A 24,553-nucleotide genomic window follows, 5' to 3' on the forward strand; every position below is an offset into this window, starting at 1 on the left:
TTTGTATTTTATGTATACCTATTTTCAAATGCAAAGAAAAAATATAACAAATAAAAAAACAATTTAAAAGAATGTCAGTTTGAATTGTAATACTTCACTGGACTGGCACTTGAAGTGAATGATAGTCCATCTTTTAAATAAAATGATGTTTGAGACTCCCGAAGTGAGTAGCTTTATACCTATATTGCTACATTGTACTGCTGAAAAATCGCAATTTATTCTCTTGTATATGGGAAGATTGATCATTGATTTATGGTGATTGCTTTGATGAATCCAATCACAATTGTTGCAAAACCTAAGAACAATGGCGCCTGATAGCTTATTTTAATAACAATGAACATCTGTTCTGGATATTCCATATTTCCAGCATTCTGGTTCAAGATTTTGGTGTTGTAAGCTGAAAACGGACATTGAAATAACAGATGTTAGACAATCTTTTAGGAGATTTGCTATCAATGGACAAAAATCATAATTTTTTATTTCAAACGCAAGTAGGTAACTTCTTATAGCTCCATGTTTGGTGCAAATTTAAGTCACCTCAAAGGTAGTTTGGTGATGACAATGAAAATTTGCTTCATCTGCCAGCGCTGGTTTTGTAATAATGCCGGTAGGAGAAGTGTGGTAGTGATCCTTTAAATTTTGCTGTGATTTTTTGTTTAATATTATAAATATAATCTGAGTAAAAAAATTCTGTACTTTTACAATTTGTGGCTGTTGTTCGTTCATCTGATCTCTCATTTCTTACGATATCAGAATGTCTTAATATCCAACAAATTTCAATTAATCATTCCTCTGATTATCAGATGCTAAATTTTACTATGAATATGACTATTTACCTTTTTTTCATGTAATATATGATCAAAATACGCTGCATTTGGTTAACAAATGTAGTCTCCTATGCACAATTGGATGCGGCAAGAGGGATGATTATGATTCCAGATTGGGAGGGTTGAGCAATACTCTACCAACATAAATGAAAAGTTTAAAGTAATTAACAAAAAAAAACATGCTTAAAAGAATTAAGGAAATACGAGTAATTAAGTTAAACAAACAAACGTGTTCTATCATTTTCCGTAAATATGAATCAAGCGATTCACGCCTTATACGCTTCTTGTATCAAAATTAATATTCAAACAAACCAATATAATATTATTACACGTTATTATGTAATTGAAATTTATTTTCATTGAAATAATAGTATCTTCTATGAAAGTAAAAAGTTTGTTTTATATCACCGCCAGTATTTAAAGCAGGGAAAGATTAAATGGAATCGTTGTGCGTGTGTTAATTTTACTTGAACGTTTCGTTTGGCGGTTCGGGCAGAGCTTTTTGTGTTGTATATTGGGATTAATGCTGCAAAACTTTATTTTCTGGCTATGAAATATAGACGGACGCGATATTTACTTCCTACAATAAGTACAATAATCATTTCTGCTCAGTATAAAAGCAATAGTGTGTAAAAATATTTATCAGTTGCTCAGCAGTAGTCAATAGATTGTTTGATCTTTAAACAAAACAAAACCTCCGAAATGTTCAAGTTTGTGAGTATTAACTTTAATATTTTAAAAATTATTTTAAGCATCCGAGTTATAAATATGGAAAACAGTTTTTTTTGTTTATTGTGTATTTTAACAATCCAATCGGTTTCAAATGTGTAGGAATTCAAATACATTTAAAAAATCGGACAGAACGTTACAAACAAATTGAGAATGGATTTGTTTGATTTTAATGACACACGAGTATCTATCAATTAAAAAAAAACATTTGATTTATCATTTTAGTGTTCAAAAACGAGCATGTGTCCAAAACGGCTCGAAGTTGGCATAACGTTATTTTGAAGACACCTGTCATGCCCGCCAAATGCGCTTCTAACAAACATTGGCCATAATATACAAGTATGCTGCGGTAACGTAATACCTGTGGTTTGTCCCATAGGGCGTGAAACGTCTCGTTTACAGTTTATTCAAAAAATGTTTATTTCAAACCTTTGTAGCACGGAAAAAAAATAATACCACCAAATTTTTTTGTTATTTTTAAATAATTTTTATTTATGTATTTTTAACAATATCGTTAAAAAAAGCAAATGCCTTCTTAGGAGTAAAAAAAACCACTTATTTCAAAGACGCTTTTATTTTATTAGATCAGGCAATGAATGAATTTATCATATCAGACATTAAAGAATAATGTTTCTAAAAAAAAAAATAAAAACTTAAAAAAATATTGAAATCAATTCTGCGAAAAAAAAATGTTTTTTTATCAAAAATTGTTTGCTTTTAAACTAAAACAGTCAGATTTTTTAATCAACAGGAATGTTGTAACGTGTCTCATTAAGAAAACAAGTTTACTGACGGCATAAAACGATAAACTTAACAAGAGTTATAAACTATTAATCTTTAAGTGTGACAAAATAACGATCCACACAAAGTATTTATCTATTAAAAAATACAGTATCGTAAAAGTATACATCCGTTCAAATTTTACATAATATTATGTATAGTATACATTCAACGTTAGTGAAAAACGACAGAAAAAAAAAGTGGTCTCGCATAAAATATTCAAAAAGTTTTTACAATTTGCTGGGAATTCAACATAGTTTGAGATAGTGGATATTACCATACGTACAATAGCATAAAAAGACTTAGCGGAAACACACAATTATAATATTTTAAAGGCCATTGACAGGGAAATTTGACAATAAGGTTTCGTGACATTTGAATGGAAGTAAAATGATTTATTTTCACAGTTAAATGACCTTATGTTCAACTTAATAAGAAAAACAGTTGCTCATAAAAAAGTCTAGATTATCTCTAGTTTTGAACGATTTTTCAAGTTACATTTGAAAATGGTTTGCCATTATAACTTTAAAATGAACAAATTTTCTCATAAAATTGAAGAAATAAAATGATTAAAATGTTTGTTAGGTATTGACGTTAAGAAAATAGAAAATCGTTTGTACAAATAAACAAATCATGTTGTGGTTCCTTGACTAGTGTCAAGGATTCGCTGATCATAGGTCCGAAGTTCTATCCCCACTCTATATTAACTCGACTCCCATTTTATAATGGTGAGTTATTTACAACTCGATGAAAATGGCCGCCGATATTGTAAAATTTGGGTTAATTATAAATCACCAATACACGTTTTTTTCAAAAACAAAATGTTGTGTTATTCGACATATTTAAAAATATATGTAAACACAAAATTTTATATTACACACTTGAGCTTATTTTAACTTATATGTTAAAATCTGTATTTTTTGTGAGAATTTGATTTTAGAGTTTTTATTTCTAGTAAGTTTATTGATATCATAACGGTCATAATATTCGCCCGAAATAGTAGTATTAAAAAAATTACCAATTATCATTTTGAATTTTCGTAGTTAACATAGAAATATTTTATGATAATTTAAATGGTATTAGCTGATTAACTTTATTTTACATTAAATTTATACTCTCAATGAATAAAGCAATCGAAAAAATAAATTTATTACAATTAATTAATTGATTAAGAAAAAAAGGTAGTAAAAAATATGCCCTTAATGGTCGTGCTTATATTTCTATGTTTCATCAAAAATAATCTTCATCTTTGTCATTATGTTGAGATTGATTTAAGTTAAAATTCAGACTCTCCAGATTTTGATAATTAAAATATTGTTGATCTTAACCTTTTTATCACAAATGGAATCAGTTTATTAATTTGGTTTTATTTATTGCAGCTGATTCTTTCCGCCCTCGTGGCCTGCGCCGTCGCCGCCCCCGGCCTCGTGTCGCTCCACTCCGCCCCCGTCGTGGCCGTGCCCCTCGCTCACCAGTCCGTGTCTCACAGCAGCTCCGTCGTCCACCACGGATCTCAACTCTTGCACTCCGCCCCTCTGCTGCACTCCGCCCCCCTAGTGCACTCCGCCCCCCTTGTGCACTCCGCTCCCCTTGTTCACTCCGCCCCCCTGGTGCATTCCGCACCCCTGCTGCACTCCGCCCCCCTGCTGCACTCTGCTCCATTAGTGCACTCTGCCCCCCTTGTGCACTCAGCCCCCCTGCTGCACTCTGCTTCCCTACTGCACTCCGTGCCCCACGCCGTGTCCCACAGCAACTCCGTTGTTCACCACGGAGCTTCTCTGGTCCATGCCGCTCCCGTATATGGCCTCCATCATTAGGGCTTCACGAGAGTATTGTAAATAAATTTTCCAATCAAATAAATATATAAGCATATAATCCTTGCCTTTTTATTTTAATGAAAACCCTTTTATTTTTCTCTAAATCTATTTACCATGAGAAACTCAAGTTGTGAATTCTTACAAACGTTGTGTTGTAAAACCGAAACTCTTTTTACATCGGAGATAAGATCCACGCTGTACAATGTAAACAAAATGTGCCAAAAAATGAACAATGGTGGATGGGTTTCCTTATAAAAAACTTATTCAGTAATTTTATTTTATAGTGTATGGTTTTACCTTAATCTTATTAAATATTTAACATGACAACCAAATACTTAAAATAATCATCATAAAGATTATTCACGATCACTATCATACATTTAATTATTTTCTATTATACGCCTAGTCAGTAAAACGGCGATATAGGGAATTCCAAATACGACCAGTACTATATAGTTATCATATAACTATTAAAAACATAAATGTTATTCAACTTTGTACTGCGTTATTTTAAAGCTGTCTAAAAAGAGCTTCCGGTTGTTACAATTAACAAACTACTTAATTTAATAATAAGATAAATACCTTCATATAATATCTATTATTGAAGTTAAATAAAACTTCTGACAAGAAGAATTTCTTACGTCATTATTTAGATCGTTATTTAATTAATAATTGGGTAAGTGCCTAATTACAATGTTCTCTATTTATTTTTATTGAATAAGAAATTTCAAGTCGTATTATAAAATTTACTATCGTTATAGATTTATTTAATTATTTTTTTTATTAATAACAAAAAAAAAATACAATATTACAACTTAATACAATTTTTATCATTAATCAAATACGTACATTTACATTAACGTTTTCCATTACTTAAAAGAAGTAAACAATTCTTGTGCACATAATGGGGAGTGACGTCTTACAAAAGCTTATTTTATTTAAATTAAATTACAAAAAGATATAAACGATGTTTATAATCAGTATTACATAAATAAGAATTATAGATGTATTTTTTTTACTTCTTTCTTAAATATATTGTATTCCTGACTGTAATTTTTATTATATTTGTTGATTTCATTAAAGAAATATATTCCTCTGCTTATAATGATGTTTTGCAGTAGTTGTTTTTAATTTAGGAATTAAGATATTACCACCTGTTCCAGGTCGCGTACTTACGTTTTGTGACCTAGAAATACTTCTATTAATTTTATCTTTATGTATTTGAAGCAAACAATTATTTTTATAGAGCAATTTTATATTTAAAACCTTAAATTTATTAAATAATTGAACAGTGGGAAAAGTACATGTTTTTTTCAATATTACTTTATAATTTTTTTTTGTATTTTTTCAACCGGTAAATTATTTATTTTAAAAGCACCACCCCATCTGATTATTTCGTACTTATAGATTTACTAAATGTTATGATTGGAACTACAAATGATTTTTGCCGATAAGAGATGCATTTGATTATTGGCTTTAATAACAAGTTATAGTCCTTCTTAAAATTAAAAAAAATAGTTAAAACCAAATAACCGAATTATTGCGCTAAAAAGTCCATATGCCCAATATTACAAATACAAAAGAGTGTTTGCCTGTTTGTTTGTGTTTATTTTACATCGCAACGGAGCAACCGATCGACGTGATTTTTGCATAGAGACAGCCGAAGGGCTAAAAAGTGTCATGAGCTACTTTTCATTACATAAAAAAAAACAAATTACTCCATCAGGAAAAGTGGAAAAATGAATTCAAGAGCAACCGATTGACGTGATTTTATGGAGATAGTTAGAGAGCTGACAAGTATTACAATCCTGAAAAAATATCACTCCCTCGGTAAATTTTCTAACTGAAAAATGAATAATAATAGTAGATACAGAATATTGACGCTACGTCGACAGAGACTAACGAACCGTCGTTTTTCGCAAAGTGATCGTTGGAGGACCGGAAATCGATACAAGCTACTTTTTATCCCGAAAAAATATACCGTTGTATCCGAAAAAATTTTAAACGACAAAACTAAGTAATTAAGTAATTCTTCTCCAAAAACACGTGAGCGAAGCGGCGGGTTCAAACTAGTGTGTTTTAAAATTTTATTGAGATTGTATGGTAGATGCAAAGAAAAACTACAGTTTAGCTCTTGGTTTTAAAAAAAAGTTATAAGTTCTTAAAAGAAAAAAGTTATAAGTCCTCCTCCTCCTTCTTTTTCTACTAATAAATTAAATTTTAACAAAATTTTAGACTCTCTTAAATAAACTAAATTGCAAGAACGAAGAACATCGACCGAACTTACGACTTTATATAAAATAATAAAACCAATGTTTGATACCCCTGATCTACTGAAATTGATTTCATTCTATGTACCACCTAGATTAAGCAGAACATCTACAATATTTTATCGTTAAAATTCTCGAACGGTAGCTCAATATAACTCACCTATTGTTAGATTACAGAATACCGGGAATGAATATGCATCACATTTTGATATATTTAGTTTATCTCTGCCTAACTTAAAAAATAAAGTAACCGATATATTTTTATAAAAAAGAGCAAATCATCTTCAGAAGATTGGGTTGGAATAGTTATAATTTGATTGATTAATGTATTTTGTTATTGTATAATTTCTTTAAAATATATATGTGTTTCAAGTAATTCATAATGTGTACAGTACGAGTATATGAATATTTCACGCTCGATTTTTTAAAAATATTTTTATTTTTAAGCACTCTTTTTACCACATATATGTAAATGGCAGAAATGCCGTATATAAATAAATAAATAAATAAAATAACTTATCCTTTATCAAAAATATTTTTTTTGTCCAAATGATTTCACCTCTTATAAAATTATTACCACTCTACAAATATTTAAACAATCACAAGATGTTATTAAATAAAAAAAACTGGTTCAAAAATAAGTATGAAAAAGTATGAATATTTTCAAGCGTTGCCTAGTAAGTAGGGGAAATAATTTAGCGAGATGAATCTCATTCACGTCAATATGGGTTTTAGTTTGGTAATGTATCCAAAATAAAACAAGTTTATTGGATTGTAATTCTACTTTATTTTTTTATAAAATATACAAAGGGTATATTGTGACGCGTTTCGTCTTGTTAGGACATTTTCAAACAAACGCACTTAAATATTTACAAAGTTTCCTTATATACTAAAAATATATTTATTTTATAAAAAATAAAGTAGAATTACAATCCAATAAACTTGTTTTATTTTGGATACATTACCAAATTAAATATGGAATTCTACCAAGTATCTGCATACACAATAAATGGGTTTTAGCTTTTAAACTTCACAAAAATCAACGTATGGAAGAAATGCGGGTGTTCAAAAACAAATACAATAATTGTGAATGTCACAGTGTGTAAAATGGCCACTTAAACCAGCCAATGACAGGTCATAAGCCCTGTAAATGCCTTGACTTCCATATCTTTTTCTCTCAAATATTCTCCATCTTTGTTGCAATATGCTTATCTTTTACCCTTAATACTTAACAAAATTTCAAGATCACCTTATATTGTATATCTCGTTAAACTTTAAAGAAAAATAAATTTTATTATTTTTAATCTAATTTGTGCATTCCTATAATTGAAGATATATTTGCATGTAAAATTGTATCTACGAATGCTTTCAAATCGTTTGTTTTCTAGTATGTATCTTTTTTGAATTACCTATTAAAATAAAATTAAAATAAATAAGCAACTCATTTTTTAAATACATTTCCCACTTTAAATTCAAATCACCCTGAAATTATTTGTTTCTTAGAAAACTACTTACCAATTAAATAAATAAATTTGATCTTTATGGTTTTCACTTTAATTTCTAAATCAACAAAGTTTTTGTTATTTACTTAATAAAGTAGAGTACTTTGAAGGTTTAACTTTATAATAAGCAAATTGTTTCTTCTCAAAAAACATTTTCACGAAAATCTTTGTGAACAATTAAATAATAATCTAAATACTATGCTTTATGAGATTCTTTCGTTTAAAGCATAACATAATACATTTTATTGTTATCATTCCTCTGAATGATATATTTCATCGTAAAAAAATAACAAGAATATGAATTTGATTCTGCGCATAAAGCTTCGATGTTTTTACTTTGTTAAATATTTCTGTATATATCTTTTATCAAGCGCACTTGTTTATTTTTATTTGGAATGTTTGTGTTTTGTTTTAAAAACAGCGTTTAAATATATACTTATCGAATATTTACCAAAACATAAATTATTTTCATCATTTTTTTTTATCAACATTTTTTTAAATAAATAATCGTATTTTTGTATACTCTTGTACGTATTTTTTAAAATTTCAAAAATAAATCTTCCCCAGGATCATTATTTAAATATCCCAGGTAAAACCCTGAGATTGTTGAAGATGGTTGAGGTGGACAAAAAAACACGCTAAAACACGGGCATTAATTTAAAGGTATAAAGATAGCCAATAGCTTAGTTCTAATCGATAATCACAAAATAAACATAATATACAGTTTTTCAATTACATATATTTATGTTATAGGCGCCGTAGCGCAGTTAATTAGACGGATAACTGTGAAACTGGAGTCAAGGGTTCGAGTTCCGCAAGTCAAAATACGTTTTTTTTCTCAGTTGGTCTGGGTGTTTTTTTCCTTTTCAGTTCCATCTACTGGCACGCATTTAAAATTGAAGTTAAGAGAGTTATATATATATTTATTTTAATAGGAATGTTTTTTTAATCAAATGTTTTATTTTTACTTATTTATTTTTATATTAACGGTTCAAGGAACCTTCTACAATAAAAAGTTTTACAGAAATAATCACAGCAGTGAACAATTCATTATGTAATATATAATATGAAATATAATTCAACTGAATAATTAAAACGCAACAAATAAGTTGAAGTAAAATATGTTTTTTAAAAACCTACAAAAAAGTAAAAAAAGAAACATAATATATCCAAGATGATAAATAAAAGATAACAATTAAAGTGAGAAAATCTTATGCTATTAATTTCAAAATAACAAAGTTTAAGTTCTTTAATTATAAAAATAAAGATTATTTATGCATGGAATTATTTAAAATTAAAAAAATAAATTCAACATAAAGTATATTTGTTAAATAAAAATGTTCAATACCTAAAACAAAACAGTGCTTATATAGTGGAATTTGAATAATTCAGCCACCTACAAAATTATCATTGTATGTTATTTCAAGTCTACTAAGTTTGATAATTAGCCTCAATTCAAAATAACACACATAGGATTATATCAGATTATGCTTGCTGAGTATTATTATAAATGTACATATTATTACAATCTCTCAAGAGGAATGATCTCTTATCTAAAGAAATTTGCCAATGTACGTATCTGAGTAATTTATTGTCAACATAGCCAAAACATATATAATATCTTTCCTGAAATGTTTCCATCATCATCATTCTCGTAAATGGGGTCAAACGCACTAACCAGTAGGCCATGAGGCGGGTAAACTTCCACATGATTTCCTACTTCTGGATTTTAGCAATCTAGACTTAAACATTTGTCCAGGTTTTGATTTTATCTTGATCATTGATCTGTATTTTTTCTTCCTGTTCATCACAATGTTTATTACGTCCGCGTCGATTAAAATTGCTTAGCCAACACTTATCTCTAAGAAGTGCGGCTATTATGATTGAGCTGTTGGACACATGAATAATAAATTCAAACAATAAATTTAAAAAAACAAAAGATTTTCGACTTTTCGTTTTTTAACTGGGCAATATTTTTTAATCAATTAAAAAAATGTAAACTAATTTATTACTTACATAATTTCACTCTAAACTGAATATAAGGTGAATTTTTGAAGAATATCAAACATGAATTTATCTGAATTAACCCTTTGCTCTCCGGTGATACAAATTTGTCCTGGTAATAAACAGGTCATAATATTACATGATAATGAATTTGATGAAACTGATAACTGTCGGTACATATTTAGACGTTTTTAAGAGTTACGAACATTTTGAAGTAATTATTTTTTTAAAAATGACTCCTGAAGATCTGTTTTACGTAGAGCTGTCACCTGTTTAGCTATTTAAAATTACTCTTCCTTAACAAACTTCAATGTTATAATTACTACAAAATGTACCTCAGTTCTTTCTTTTAATGTTTTTGTTGTTTGATTGTAATGTTGGTTTTTCATTTCATATATTACAATTCCCTGATAGTACAATTTAAAACTCATGTTTTTTTAATATGTAGAGTTAAAAAAAATAACAATAGTATACTTTTTTAAAACTATAAAAAACATAATTTGAAAACTAAAAGTTCAAATACTCTACTGTTTTCGTGTTCAGGGATCAAAGAGTTAATATGTTAAACTTGTCCACTTATTAGTTAATTGCTTGTTGTTTGGTGTTTGTTTCGGTAGGATTTAAAATTAAAATATTCATCACCATAACTTATCTATCTGCATTTAACATAGGGCACTCTAGTTTCAGCGTATCTTGATATTTTTCTTACGTGCGAGGTGCCAGTCAACCACTACACAATGGAGGTGGACTTATCTTCTTTCTTTGAAAATGATTAAAACTTTACTCCTCTTAAGTAAAAGATTTATACTGAAGAGTAGTCATCGAGTCAAAAACACTCGCCTAGAGTTCTGGTTTTTTGTCCACACACACACTTTAACAATTGAATCTGGGTAAAAATGAATACATTCATCAAGTATTATCTTCATACGATAAAAAATTTAGAACGATAAATATTTTCAACGAAAGAAAATACTGTTTTAAAAAACATATCAAAATTACGATGGAGTCGTCAGAAGAGCAATCTTTTTACTAACAATTTTTTTTTATCATTTTGTTTATTAGTTTTTATTATTTTATTACTAATTAAATATTTGTACGCGCATGTATGTGCATTTGTGTATGAGTATATGTTCATGTGTGCATATGTATGTATGTATATATATATATATATATATATATTTATATATACATGGATGTGTGTGCGTATGTTTATCTATGTGTGTGTGTATCTTTTTATACATGTGTAAATTTATATCCATTTTTTTTTCATTGTTTTATATTTACTATTTCTTCTTCCTTCTTCTCTTTCTTCCCTATTTTCCCATCCCACTTCCTTCCACCCCTAGCAAACTAAACGTTTTGTTTTATATATTTTAGTTCTTATATGAAACCCGTAATTGGTCATGTTATTCGTTGTTTTTCTGTTTGTATTGTTTATAACTATGACTGTGTTAGTTTCGAAAATAAATAAAAAAATAAAAAACACACAAAACTGTATTCTCCTTCCGCCCGGACACAAAACGCACAAAAGTATTTTTTTTGTATAATTTTTTTTGATGTCAACATTTTCGCATGCGTTTACATTGAAAATATATTTAATTCTAAGATCAATATCACTCAAACAAATCTTATTGTTAAGCACATTAAATCTATAATATCTATAAAAAAATAACAATTGATTACTGAATTGAATTATAAAATTGCTATAAATTATTAATAACCTATTGCCATGTATTATTTTATAACTTTTTTGCATTCCATTTTTCGACATGAATAATTTTTTTTATTTATATTTTTCTATTATTATTTTGAAATATTGTTTAATATGTTAATAAGTGTTATTGTTTTATATATAGAAGAGTCCCGACTGAACACGGAATTTTTAACAAGTCGGGACACAAAAAAATATAATTGTGCTCTATGATAACATTGTGTATTTTGTGCATTAAATAAAATTAAAAAAATAAATAAAACTATTACTGGGTAGTGAGGCAATCGCGTCAATAAACACGGGTAAATAAATACAAAGCAAGATATATTATTAGAAGGCAATATATATATCTAAATTTATCCGATAATGCAAGTTGTGTACTGTTTGGTACTGGCTTGTACCAATGCAGTAATGGTCATAGATATAACAGGTAACAAGATCTGATATCTACGGCAGGTAAAATCATAAAACATGAACTAGATTTAATACAAAATGTATTTTGACATTATGTATTGAGGTCAATATAAAAAAAATAAGACATTGATAACATGATTATTTTGATCATCCTGTTCATAAGTTCGCCCCAATAATTTATTAACAAATAGCGTGGTTAGAACAGGCTAATAAACAAATCAATAATGTATTTTACAGGAGAGTCAAATGAAAAATAAAAACCCTTTTTGACGAAACGCAAAACTCCTTACTTGAAACCACATTTCTTTTCCATAATTTGATAATTAAATGTTTAACAAGGAGCCACATTTTGTTAAGTATACGAACCTAATTATAAATTAATATTGCTTTCTATTGAACTCAACCAAATCTTGAAAACCAAAAAAAACGCAATCAGCTCGTTTTCACCATTCCACCTATAGTTTTTCTTTTTCTTCTTTGTCAGCCTTATTCTCTCCACTGCTGAATAAAGGTCTCTTCCAAACGTCTCCATTCTTTCCTATCACCCGCTTTCATCATCCACGTTTTACCGGCAATAGAGGCAATGTCGTCGACCCATCTTTTCTGTGGCTTTCCAACACTTCTTTTGTTTGCTCACGGTCTCCACTTTATTATTCTAGGTGTCCACCTGCCATTATTTTGCCTCGTCAAGTGTCCTAACCACTGCCATTTAAATTTCACTGCACGATCAATAATATCAACGACTCCAGTTTGGCACCTTATTTTTTCATTTCTTAAACTGCCTCTTAGACACACACCGAGTATCTGTCTTTCCATGAATCGTTGCGTGCATTTTGAGTTCTGGCGCTTTTCTGTGTTACATACATGGTTTCTAGTCTTATAGGTAGTTGCCTCCAAATATATGACTTCGAAAAAAATATTGCAAAACCACGAACTAAATGAATATTCGATAATAAACCAAATTGGAAGGCTATGTACGCAAATACTTTATTAGGTAAAATGGATGGTAGAATCATTCCCATTTGATTTTATTGAATGATTTTTACCTAAAGCAGCCAAGTCGAAACTTTCTTCCAGCGTTCTGTTTCTTTTTGAAACAAACGAACAAAGACTGATAATTATAATTTTGTCAAATAATGTAAGACATTGTTAGTTTTTAAATTTGATTTGAAGTTTAATCAAAACTTCCGATATTAGGGACATATCAAATTTTTTGTTTTAACATTTCTAAAATAATAAAGCTGGCTGAAATACTATCCAGTAAAAAACATTTTTTTTTGCTAATTATTAGTAGCATAAAAAATATTTTTCAATTTGTAATTTTGAATTTCCGTAAAAACGGTGATTCCATTGGCCACACCCCTATTATGTCACGATTCCTGTTAAATTGTTTCTGACCATTCTAATTTATTTAGAACATTGTCACAAATCATGACGACACAATAATCAATGCCAAACCGGGTTTGTCTAGTGACATATTTTTGTTATTATTTATTTTTTCAAGTTATACATGAAAATATTTCTTCGTAATATCCATATTGATTTCAAAAATACAATTCATTATTTTTAATCCGTTTCATGTATTTTAATCGGTATTCTTTAGTATCTGATATTTCCCTATTACTTAGATAGCCTGTAATATTTAAGCTTCGAATTTCGGATAAGTTTAGTTTCATAAATGTTCTTACATAAAATTCTATCTAATGTGAATTTCATGTGGTTCGTCTTTATTTCGTTTTAATTAACACCAATGCTCCGAATCACACTACTCACTCATTTCGTATTGACAGGCGCAGCGGCGCAGTTGGACGAACGGCCAACTGCGAAACTGGCGTCGCGGGCTCGATTCCCCCAGTTGCATGAAAATATCCAACATTTTTTTTTTCTCAATTGGACAAGCCTATAAAGTAGAAACTTAGCGGGTTGTTATTTCAATATATTTGATTTTTATTTTGAAATTTCGCTAATCTGTCTTTAAACACTATCATTATTATGTAATTTAATCATCGTTGACTCTATGTTTCTGTACAATAAATTCTGAGGGAAACTATAAAACCAACACTATTGTTTTTTCATGAATACCAAGAATCATTATCATTCCCTTTCCGCACCTAATGGGGCATAGGGCACTGCATTGGTACACCAATCGCAGCGAATCTTGATCATTTTTGTTACATGAAGGTAAGATGATCAGTCTTACGCTTCAGGTACCAGTCCAGGGACTATGAAATACTCTAGTGTGAAAACCCCCATTAACATAAATATTTCATATTATAAATATTTAAAGCATTAACTTTGTAGTCAAACATTTTACTAAATGTTATTCCATATTTGTATATAACCACTAACCGACTTTTCTATGTCTACAATATAAAAATTGACTTAGAAAACCCCGAAACCGGTAGACATACAAAAGTCGGTAAGTGGTTATATACAAATATTTAATAACCTTTAGTAAAATATTTCTTATCAACCATGTCGGGAAGCAAACCCGAGACCTCCCGCATGGTAGGCAAACGCGCTGACCATTACACCACGAGGCCGGGAAAAAAAAAATATCAAGAATACTCATACTTTACATTGAAGTATTTAAAAACAGCTCTGTTGATGTGTTTTTCAGCAAAACCAGTTTCATAAGTGTAAAAACAAAATTAGCTCACTTATCAATAGATAAAACTAACAGATCTTTACGTCTTCTTAGGAAAATATAATCTTTATTTAAATTTTCATTGTATCTAGTTTATTTTTATTACAAAAAAAGAAATATTGGCGTTCTTATATTAAACATAAATAAATATATGTTGAAGGCCCTTTTTAAAAAGTGGTAAATAAATCACTATTAGAAAATGGGAATCAAGTGGTATAGAGTGGAATTTGAACCACTGACCTTTGAGCCGTAAACCCGATTTCCGTATTGACAAGCGCCTTAATATTATCTTAAAGTATTTCGTATTTTCGTTTGTTTAATAACTTTTTAAATAGCAATCCATGAGGGTTAATGAAATAAACCAGTTCATTGGCTTAAAAAAGTCCAATATTTAAATTGATTCGGAAGTGTGTTCATTATAGTAAAAAAACAGTCATTTATACAATATGTAACTCATGCCAATAGTTATACGTTATTATAAATCATTTGAAATCTTTACACTGTGGTCGGCATTGATAACACCAGTCAAGTAAATACCCCTTCAAGGAGTCAGGTCAAATCGGATACATGAGACTATAATTCAGCTTTACCAGCGACCGGTTGTAGCAAGGTAAACGTAGGCAGAGCTATGAAGGTCTGTTCGGGTGTGGTCGGTTGGGTCTTTCTGTTCTGGTGCGCTGTTTGTCTGTCGCAAGAGTCGTCGGCCTCCTCACAGCGGGCCGAGGACGATCATGGACTATATAACGCGAGGAAGTCGAGCTGAAGCCATCAGTCAATCCTGAGGATTCATCGCCTTCACTAAACTACCGACAAACCAACTAACCAACTCAACATGTTCAAATTCGTGAGTGATTTTTAAAATATTTTTTATGTGAAATTGGTGCGCTGAAGTAACCTATAGTTTTATAAAGAATCCATAGATCAACACCGGTGCCTCTCGTCTTTTATTTATCACGAGAATTTTTTTTGTCGGCCCCGTGGTGTAATGGTAAGCGCATTTGCCTATCATGCAAGAGGTCTTGGGTTCGATTCCCGACATGGTTGATATGAAATATTATTTAAAATGGCGTTTTTATTGATAGTTTACAACAGAGATGACGAAAATTTTGGAGTAGGTAATATCTAGGCATCTGCAGAGCTTGTGACCTGTCATTGGCTGGTTTAAGAGGCCACTTTACACACTGTGTAACATCACCATTCTGTCAATATTTGAACATCTATATTCCTTCAATTATTTCATCCGCTGATGTTTATGAAGTTAAAGAGCTGAGACCTTTATTTATGCGGGTGAGATTCATCTTATTAAATTCTTTAACCTATTTTTTTTTGTTTTCCAATTTTTACACTTCTTCATGGACCAGTTGGATTTATGAACAATATTTTGAATTTTTTCAAAATTTTTGTAGACACGGACTGGATTCAACTTCCTGGAGAGCTGGTGATATATATTACCTTCCCTTAAATATTCTTCGTCTTTGTTGTAATACGTTAATATTAACAACTCCCCGGGGAGTTGAATTCAGTCCTTGTCCACAAAAATTTGGACTAACACAAAATATTGTTGAATAATAGTATAAATTAAAATAGCATTTCTGTGACTACTGATGTTTTTGAGATTAAAACTTCAAATTATTAGTGTTCACTCATTTGTAATATTAAAAGAACTATAACTTTGGGAGAGTATTTCTCCCATCAATGAACCTTACAAAACTCCACAAACCGTGTTTTACATCACCCGTTGATGGGGTTGGTGTTCTCCTGAAACCATGGTTTTGTTCTCTTAAAAGAAAAAACGTGCAACACTTAAACCATTTTTGAAATATTTTTATTATAATTTAAATAATATTGAAACTGAATTTTGGTTATCAAAAAGCTATCGTAATAGAAAACCAATTTTATAATTGTTTTCACATAAATTTTCACAGAAATAAAATAAAAATAGTTGAAAATTGTAAAATTTTCAAACTAGGCATATATATGCCTGATGTATACTGACCCAGCGCAATTGTTAATTTTTTAAAAAATATTTCAACAGAGAGGGTAAACTCTCTATTAAAATAAATTTAAATATGAATAACTCCCAAGAGAGAAAATCCAGCCAGTCTGCAAGCATTTGGAAGTACTCATCATTGTTAAAAATATTTTTTTTTCAGGTGGTTCTGTCCGCCCTCTTGGCCTGCGCTGCCGCTGCCCCCGGCCTCGTGGCCGTGCACTCCGCCCCCGTGGTGCACTCCGTGCACACCCTGCCCGTCGTGCACGCCACGCCCCTCGTGCACTCGCACGCCGTGTCCCACAGCAGCTCCGTCGTGCACCACGGCGCCCCCCTGATCAAGGCCGTGCCCGTCGTGCACGCCGCTCCCCTGATCAAAACCGTCCCCGTTGTGCACTCCGTGCCCGTCGTGCACTCAGTGCCGCTTGTTAAGACCGTCCCCGTCTCGCACGCCGTGTCCCACAGCAGCTCCGTGGTCCACCACAGCGCTCCTCTCATCAAGGCTGTCCCAGTCATTCACTCTGCCCCAATCATCGCCGTCCACCATTAAGTCTGAATCCCAACGATTAATTTAAGTATTTATGATTTTTTTGAACAATAAATGATTATTTGACGAACTCCATGATTTCATTTTAATGTCCCAAATAGCATCATCATTTCTTTTACGCACCTAATTTATTTATTAAATTAGTTTATTTATTTAAACGCAATGTAGGCTTTTACATGTTTTACAAATATCTATATTTAAATAACCGACATATATTTTACACAAAAGTAGCAAAAAATTTAAATGATGTAATAAGAATAGGAAAAAAAATATATTTAAAAACTAATCTTACATATAGTACATACATACATATTTTCCAGTAGAGGGAACAGAAGTTATTTTTTTTCCCATCGGTTATATTAAAATGATCTTAAAATTAAAAGAATGAAGAAAAATAACAATTAAGAATACAGATATAAGTTTATAAAAGGTATAATGGTGCAAAGGGTCCTGAATTGGTACATCAGTCACAGTGTAACGTTATCATTTCGGTAACAAGATGGTAAGCTGACCAGTCTTACGCTTCAGGTACTTTGAAATATTCTAACCATAAATTTATAGATTTTTTAATATTTTTTATAAATGGTTAGACCCCTGTATTTAGTAGCCTTACGTGTCGTGTAAAGGGCTAAGGTACTCGAAAAAAATCGTGTTTGTTTGTCTTGGAAATGGGATGCTCGATCACTGATTTGGGTTTATTACCTTTATGAGTCCAATCACCATTGTTGCAAAGTTCAAGAACAATGGCGCGTAATAACTACTTTTAACTACAGTGTGGATATCTGTTAAGGACAATGTTTAGATTATGTAGAGTATATTACAGAGAATATAAGTTTTGTCTCTTTTCTCGCTCTTAATCAATTATCATTATATCATTAAAGAAATGCTTTTAAATTTAAGAAGCACAAAGTTTTTTGTCTAAAATAAAAAATAAAACATACTTCATATTGGATATTAATGTAAGTTATGTCCGCTTTTTTCAAATGAAAAGAACAAGAAAACTCAATAATAATTTTTTAAAAAAAAACAAATTAGTTAATAATTTAAATCATTTTTACTGTCCACTACCCAAATACCGCGAGCAGCTTTGACAGCTTTATATCCTCGATTGAACGAGAACAGAAAAACGTGTCGAAAACGCTCACTACATACATAACATACCATTTAAAGCGCTTGTAATCGAATTATATGTAAATAATATATGTAAACGTAAAAGCAAATACCTCGGCATATAAATATGTGTAAGGGTCAGCGCGTATGCCTACCATGCGAGAGGTCTCAGATTCGATTCCCAGCATGGTAAATATGAAATATTTATTTTAAATAGGGTGTTTTCACACTAGAATATTTCATAGTTCCTGGACTGGTACCTGAAACGTACGAATGATCACATTACCTTCATTGAACAATATTGATTAAGATACGCTGTGATTGGTGTAATAATTCAGTGCTCGGAAAAGGAATGATGATGATGATGAAAAACAAGTACAACATCTTGTAAAAATGACATTTTCTCGAATGACGTTTAACTTTTGCCACTTTTTAAACTTTGTACTAGTGTGGTTAATGTTCTGACGGGTACGACTCGAAACCGGTGAACATGGAAAAGTCATTAAGTGGTTATATAATGTACACAAATACTTATTAATATTCATTAATAGTTGACTTGTTATATGAGTGTAGAGATCAGGAATTACAGTATTGGAGAGATGACATGAAAATGAATTATTATGGGTAAAGTACTGTCATTTTTAGCATAAACATTGACTTCAAAGAAATAATTATCTTGACTTAAAATTTGCTTTGTAAGACATTTTTAACAATGCTTATACAATGACAAGGTTACAATTACTATTATGACATTATCAAACAATTTCATCAAATTTTGTGGTTTGGTTGTTTAAATTGTCAATTTTGATGAATGGTTTCTTGATGATGAATGTAATCTATGACCATGGCAATAAAAAATAGAAAATTATGTGTTCAAGATATTTTTTCTTAGATTTGGTATATCTGAATTGTTTTGTTTAAATTAAAATTCAATTATATTTTTCCCAGCAATTTTAAAGATATTGTTATTTTAATAATAAAAAAAATAAAAAAATATTTTTTGTGTAGAAAACTACGTTTTTGGTACACTAATTTATTTTCATTGTAAATAAGGCGAGAGTGGTGTACTTGGTAACTTTATTCATCATGATTGTAGAACAACGGCCCAAGTGATTTAATTCAACTTTACATGAGAGCGGCTTAAAATCTTTTTTGACACTTTAGAAGTACCAAAAGAAAATTAAATACTTGAGTAAGTTATTGATATATTTTCAAACTTAGGATATGAAGTATTCATACAGTTTTTTTAAGATAAAATGTAAAAGAAAGTCAATGTCACATTTTTCGCACATCCATTGTTGTTCTACGATCACGGCAAATTGATGGATGCATCGAGAAAATGGAAAACTGGGTAGCTTAAAAACTTATATTTAACCCATCTAAATCGAAATAACTATAAACGACTTTAGTCAGACGATAGAATTCAATCCAGGATATGACACGACCTGATACAAGTAAAACCGCTTTACCCACCGTGATACTACTGGGAGTCTTCCTTAGTGCTTCTTGATGCTAAAATTTATCGGATGATAAGTTTATGCTTCTACCAGCTGAAAAACATATATAAGCAAAAAGATACGAATAATGCTGCTTGTCAATTAATAAATGCTTTTGTAGTGTCTAATGCCAATTATTGTAATGGTATCTACGCAGGTCTACCAATGAATTAAATGACTCGTCCACAGTCAGTCATAAATATCACAACGACACTTATTTTTCGAAACTCTTAATTTCAGTCATATAACTCCACTTCATCGAGGATAGGGAAATATCACATACTACAAATACCGATAAAAGTATTTGAAATGAATTAAGAATAATTTTAATTGTATTTTCAAAATCAATATGGATATTGTGGAGAAATGTTTTCATATATAACTTTAAAAAAGAAATTTTTTTTTTTAAATGTGACTAAAAACACGACATGTTTGGTATTGATAATTGTGACGTCATGATTCGTGACAATGCGATGTTCTAAAAAACTTGAGTTTTAAATTTGAGTGTTCTAGACCGTTTAAACGGTCTAGAACAAAGTTTAAAATTATCATAAATCGTAAGGTATAAGGGGCGTGACCAATGCAATGACCGTTTTTCGGGAATTCAAAATTAAAAATTTAAAAAGGTTTTTGATGCTATTAAAAAGTAGTAAAAAAAATTTTTTTTACTCAACTCTATTTTATAAAAAGAAAAACGTGATTTTTTTAACGTTTTTCACAGAGGGTAAGTCACTCTGCTCCGGAATGTCAAAAATAATTATGCATTCTAGGTGAACTAGCTGTCAGACGTCGAACGCTTAGATCAGCTACATCTACAGCAATAGGAAAAGTTATTATACATGTATGCAACCAACGCACGAAATTTGGTGAACGCGCATTTGCGGTAGCAGACACTGTGGCATGGAATAATCTTCCAACAGAGATGCAAACTGTGTAAACCTATAACTTACCCGTTATCTAAATCATTCAAATTAATCCAAGCATTTAAAGACAAAATAAGAAATTAATTTAATATTTAAAGAATCACTTTGTAAAGCACTCTCGAGGTATTGTTTTACAAAAATAGAGCTTTAGGAATTTTAAATATCAATCAGTTTTTCATTATCATAAAATTTAAGTACTTAAATTTCATACTACCTTGAATTATCATAACCCATTCAATGACAGTGAACAATAATAATTTATCACAAAAAACCGCGTAGTGAAACATACCATTTACTTTTTAATCCTTCAAAATACATGTTGAACCCTTTACGACCTGATTAAATTCCAGTACCAATATAAAAAAAAATATGTTTGTGGGTCCTACAGGAATCGATTTTAATAATTTGTATTTTTATAATATTTTATCCTTGGAAAATTATTTAATGATTCAAACAAGATAATAAATTAACTCAATAAAGAAAAATAATCAATTCAATATAATTATGGTGGAATATATTTAAAATTAGCCTTTCAAATGACGACAGGATTTTACTCCAAAACAAATAAACCGACCAGAACCAACTGTCAAACTAAAAACTAACTTTTCTTTGTAATGCTGATTAACAATATACTGCAAAGTGTTAACACTAGAAATAAAGAAAGACTAACTGTGCCCCTCTAGGCTCCAAAAAATTATAAACTTTTTTTAAGCAAACTGTATACGCTTTTAGAACTTAATGCCGAGTTACATTTAAGCTTTGCCAACAAGAAAATTAACATGATTTGTTAAACACTAGTTGTTTAGAAAATGCTATTACAAAATTACGGAACATTTAAAAGACACAATGGCTTGACATTCATGTTTTTCGATGTTAAATTGTATATTTTAATTGTATTAAGTATAACTGATGATTGCTGACGTTTGCAGGGCCCCATTACGATGGGAAGTTAAGAGAGTTTTTTTTTTACTATTTTACAATGAAATCGAAATTAATGTACCAAAGAATTAAGAAAAAAATTTAAAGTATCTCCTTTGAAAATCTACAATTAAATATGTTTTTTAAAAAATACGCTTATTTTACATTTCATACAGAGAACTAATATCCACCTTATAGATAAAATTGAGGATATCTGTTTATTTATTGTAAAACGAAATAGTGGATGAAATTAAGCAGGAAAAATATCTACGAATTTAGGGAAGCCCATTAGTAAACAAACGAATGCGCCGCTTTTTAATTTCGGTAGGTGCGTGAGTAAATAAATCTTAAATTTCATATTAATTTGAAAAAATACCTGGACTAAAAGGGTTATGTATTTTAAAGTTAAAAATAAGATAATTCTAGCATAATAAAAATGATCTTGGGATTAATTTCTAATGTGGAAAAATGTCCTACACCATTATTGTTCTATTTTCAATTTTTTTAAATTTTAATTTTACTTATTTCACATAAAACTTTATTTTTTTTCTTTTCAATATGAACTATTGAATTACTTCGAACTAATTTAACTAAAACTTGCTATTTTAAGGCTGATTAAGCATGTAGTTATGTGTGTGAAATAGTTCTAGAATTCTAGACAAGTGCTTTTAACTGGCTGCTCTCAGATTAAATCTTGAAAAAAAAAATTCATGAAAATAAGTATGTCTCGTAGTGTAGTGGTTGGCGCGTTCACCTACCATTCTTATCGAACAGGAAAAATATATTTGATTCCTAAAAAGGTCGATATAAAATATTATTCTTCACTGCATATATATGGTTCAACACTGTAATATTTCATTCTCTTGTACCGGCATCTGAAACGTGAGGCTGATAACCCATACGATGATCAATATACGCTGCATTTCATGTATCAATTCAGTGCCTTATGCACCATCAAATGTGGACAGGAGTATAATGATGATAATTTTTATAGATTAAAAAAAAAAATATTTATTTAAATTTTTACACTACAACAGGCCAAAAAGCCCAATCACAGTGGTGATTTACGGCACAGAGAACCCGGGCATGAATAAAATCTTTTTTATTTTTTTGTTTTCTCACCGAGAATCGAACCCGGAGCCTTCCGTAAGTGAGACAATCATCTTACCCATTACACCACGGACGCCACCTCCGGTGAAATGCATAATAATTGTAGCTCCAAATTATGAACGCAATAAAAGTATGAATAAATTACTTCAAAATATGTAGGACAAAATAATTACTAACGCAGAGTGAAAAATGCGTAATTTTGCATCCAGTAGCGCCAAATTATAAACGCACTTCATTACGGCTTTAATTACGCTTAAAGGTGTGACGCTTTTTTGTTGTTATTTTATCTGGGTTACCATATCATTATCATGATCGCCGTCGGTCATGGCCGCCTACTTTTAGTCTACCGGCTTCAGAAGCAAAGACGTCCTCCAATTAAGTCTATAACCACCTCTCCACTATACCTACTGTGCTAATAGAACCTCAAACAACTTTTCGGGGTTTTTTATTATGCACTCGGGGTAACTTGACAAATGTTAATTACTCATTATTATTTTTATTTTTTTAAAATAAAACACCGCTACAAATATCGTCGTCCATTTTTCAAAACGGCGTATGTCGTTTTTTGGCAAAATTGAGTTATAAATATTTTAATAAAAATTAAAATGTCCATAGAATAAATAAGCATCACACTGTCTTAAAATAATGAATAAAAACGAAAGATTTTGTGTTTTTATTTTTAGAGGCGAAATTTTTCCATACAAATTCCTAAAAAGTCGTCTAATAAATAAACGAATTCGAGATACGCCTTTTTGTAATATGGACGATAGTATTACAGACAAGTATAAAAATAAATTATCGTAGTTAAAATATTTCACATTTATTAAATAAAGAAATAATAATACAGTAAAACAATAATATAGTTGGTACTTTTGAAGTCCTTAAAAAAACCAAATTATATTTTACCTAGAATTCAAGGAAAAGACCATGAAACTTCTGTGATTTAAAATGCCTTTGAATTGAAAGTACTTCATGTTGAAAATAAAATATTAAAATTAGATAACTTAGAAATCTTAGAAATTAAAAAAGCGATTCATAATAAGAAAACAATAATTAATAACCAAATAAACAATATTTTTATTGGTCCTTTCCTGTCTAACTTCGAAAATAATGATATCAAATTACCATTCGTGTAAGGAAAAAACGAATTTATTTATTGGGTCAACGTGTAGTATTTAGTTAACATGATAAAAATAAAAAAGGAATCAATTCATTAGTTACATAAACCTTGACGAAGAAGCTTGTTTGCTTTGAAACCGGTCGGAGGAAAATAAAAATTAGTGGTTAAAAACAAAGTTGTTTTATTTATTTTATTGAAATGCTTATATTTCGATTTGTTGCTGTTGCAATTTGGAAAACATTTCCGAGAAGGGAAAATGGAAGTATAGGCCCTTACAAGGCTTACGACCTGTCGTTGGCTGGTTTAAGTGGCTACTTTACACACTGTGTAACATTCACCATTCTGCCTATGTTTGAACATCCAAATGTCCTCAAATCTTCTCTCTGTTGACGTTTGTGCCTAGACTCCCATATTCTTTAGACTTAAATATAAACAACTCCTTAAGAAGAAAACCCAGCCAGTCTGCAAGCGTCTGTTAAATTCATTATCTTTAAATCATTACAACCAATTGTGCGAAGTATTTTGTCTTTATAAAAGTATAATGTGCCTAAGTTAAGTTCAAATTTCTAGATGCGTAATCTGCTGGTCAAAAAGTAGTTGCATAAACCTTTAAACCTTTAAGCGTTTATTTTTTTCAG

The 24,553-nt window shown here is 30.2% G+C and overlaps 2 protein-coding genes across 2 annotated transcripts in view; one reads left to right on the plus strand and one right to left on the minus strand.

The window, feature by feature from the left end:
• LOC148284045 (neuropeptide SIFamide receptor-like) overlaps positions 1-24,553 on the minus strand; it is a 219,531-nt gene that overhangs the window by 29,922 nt on the left and 165,056 nt on the right. The gene's annotated exons all lie outside the window — the stretch shown is intronic.
• On the plus strand, positions 1,447-17,308 carry LOC148284046 (uncharacterized). The gene is made up of 3 exons (XM_088242744.1): positions 1,447-1,541; positions 3,716-4,147; positions 16,855-17,308. Exons 1-3 carry the CDS (start codon positions 1,530-1,532, stop codon positions 17,239-17,241), a joined length of 831 nt encoding a protein of 276 aa, XP_088098870.1. The 5' UTR covers positions 1,447-1,529; the 3' UTR covers positions 17,242-17,308.

This window comes from Micrasema longulum, unplaced genomic scaffold (genome assembly GCF_059751315.1).
Source record: "Micrasema longulum isolate JH-2025_06_02 unplaced genomic scaffold, ASM5975131v1 h1tg000163l, whole genome shotgun sequence".
In the NCBI taxonomy this organism is placed as follows: Eukaryota; Metazoa; Arthropoda; class Insecta; order Trichoptera; family Brachycentridae; genus Micrasema; species Micrasema longulum.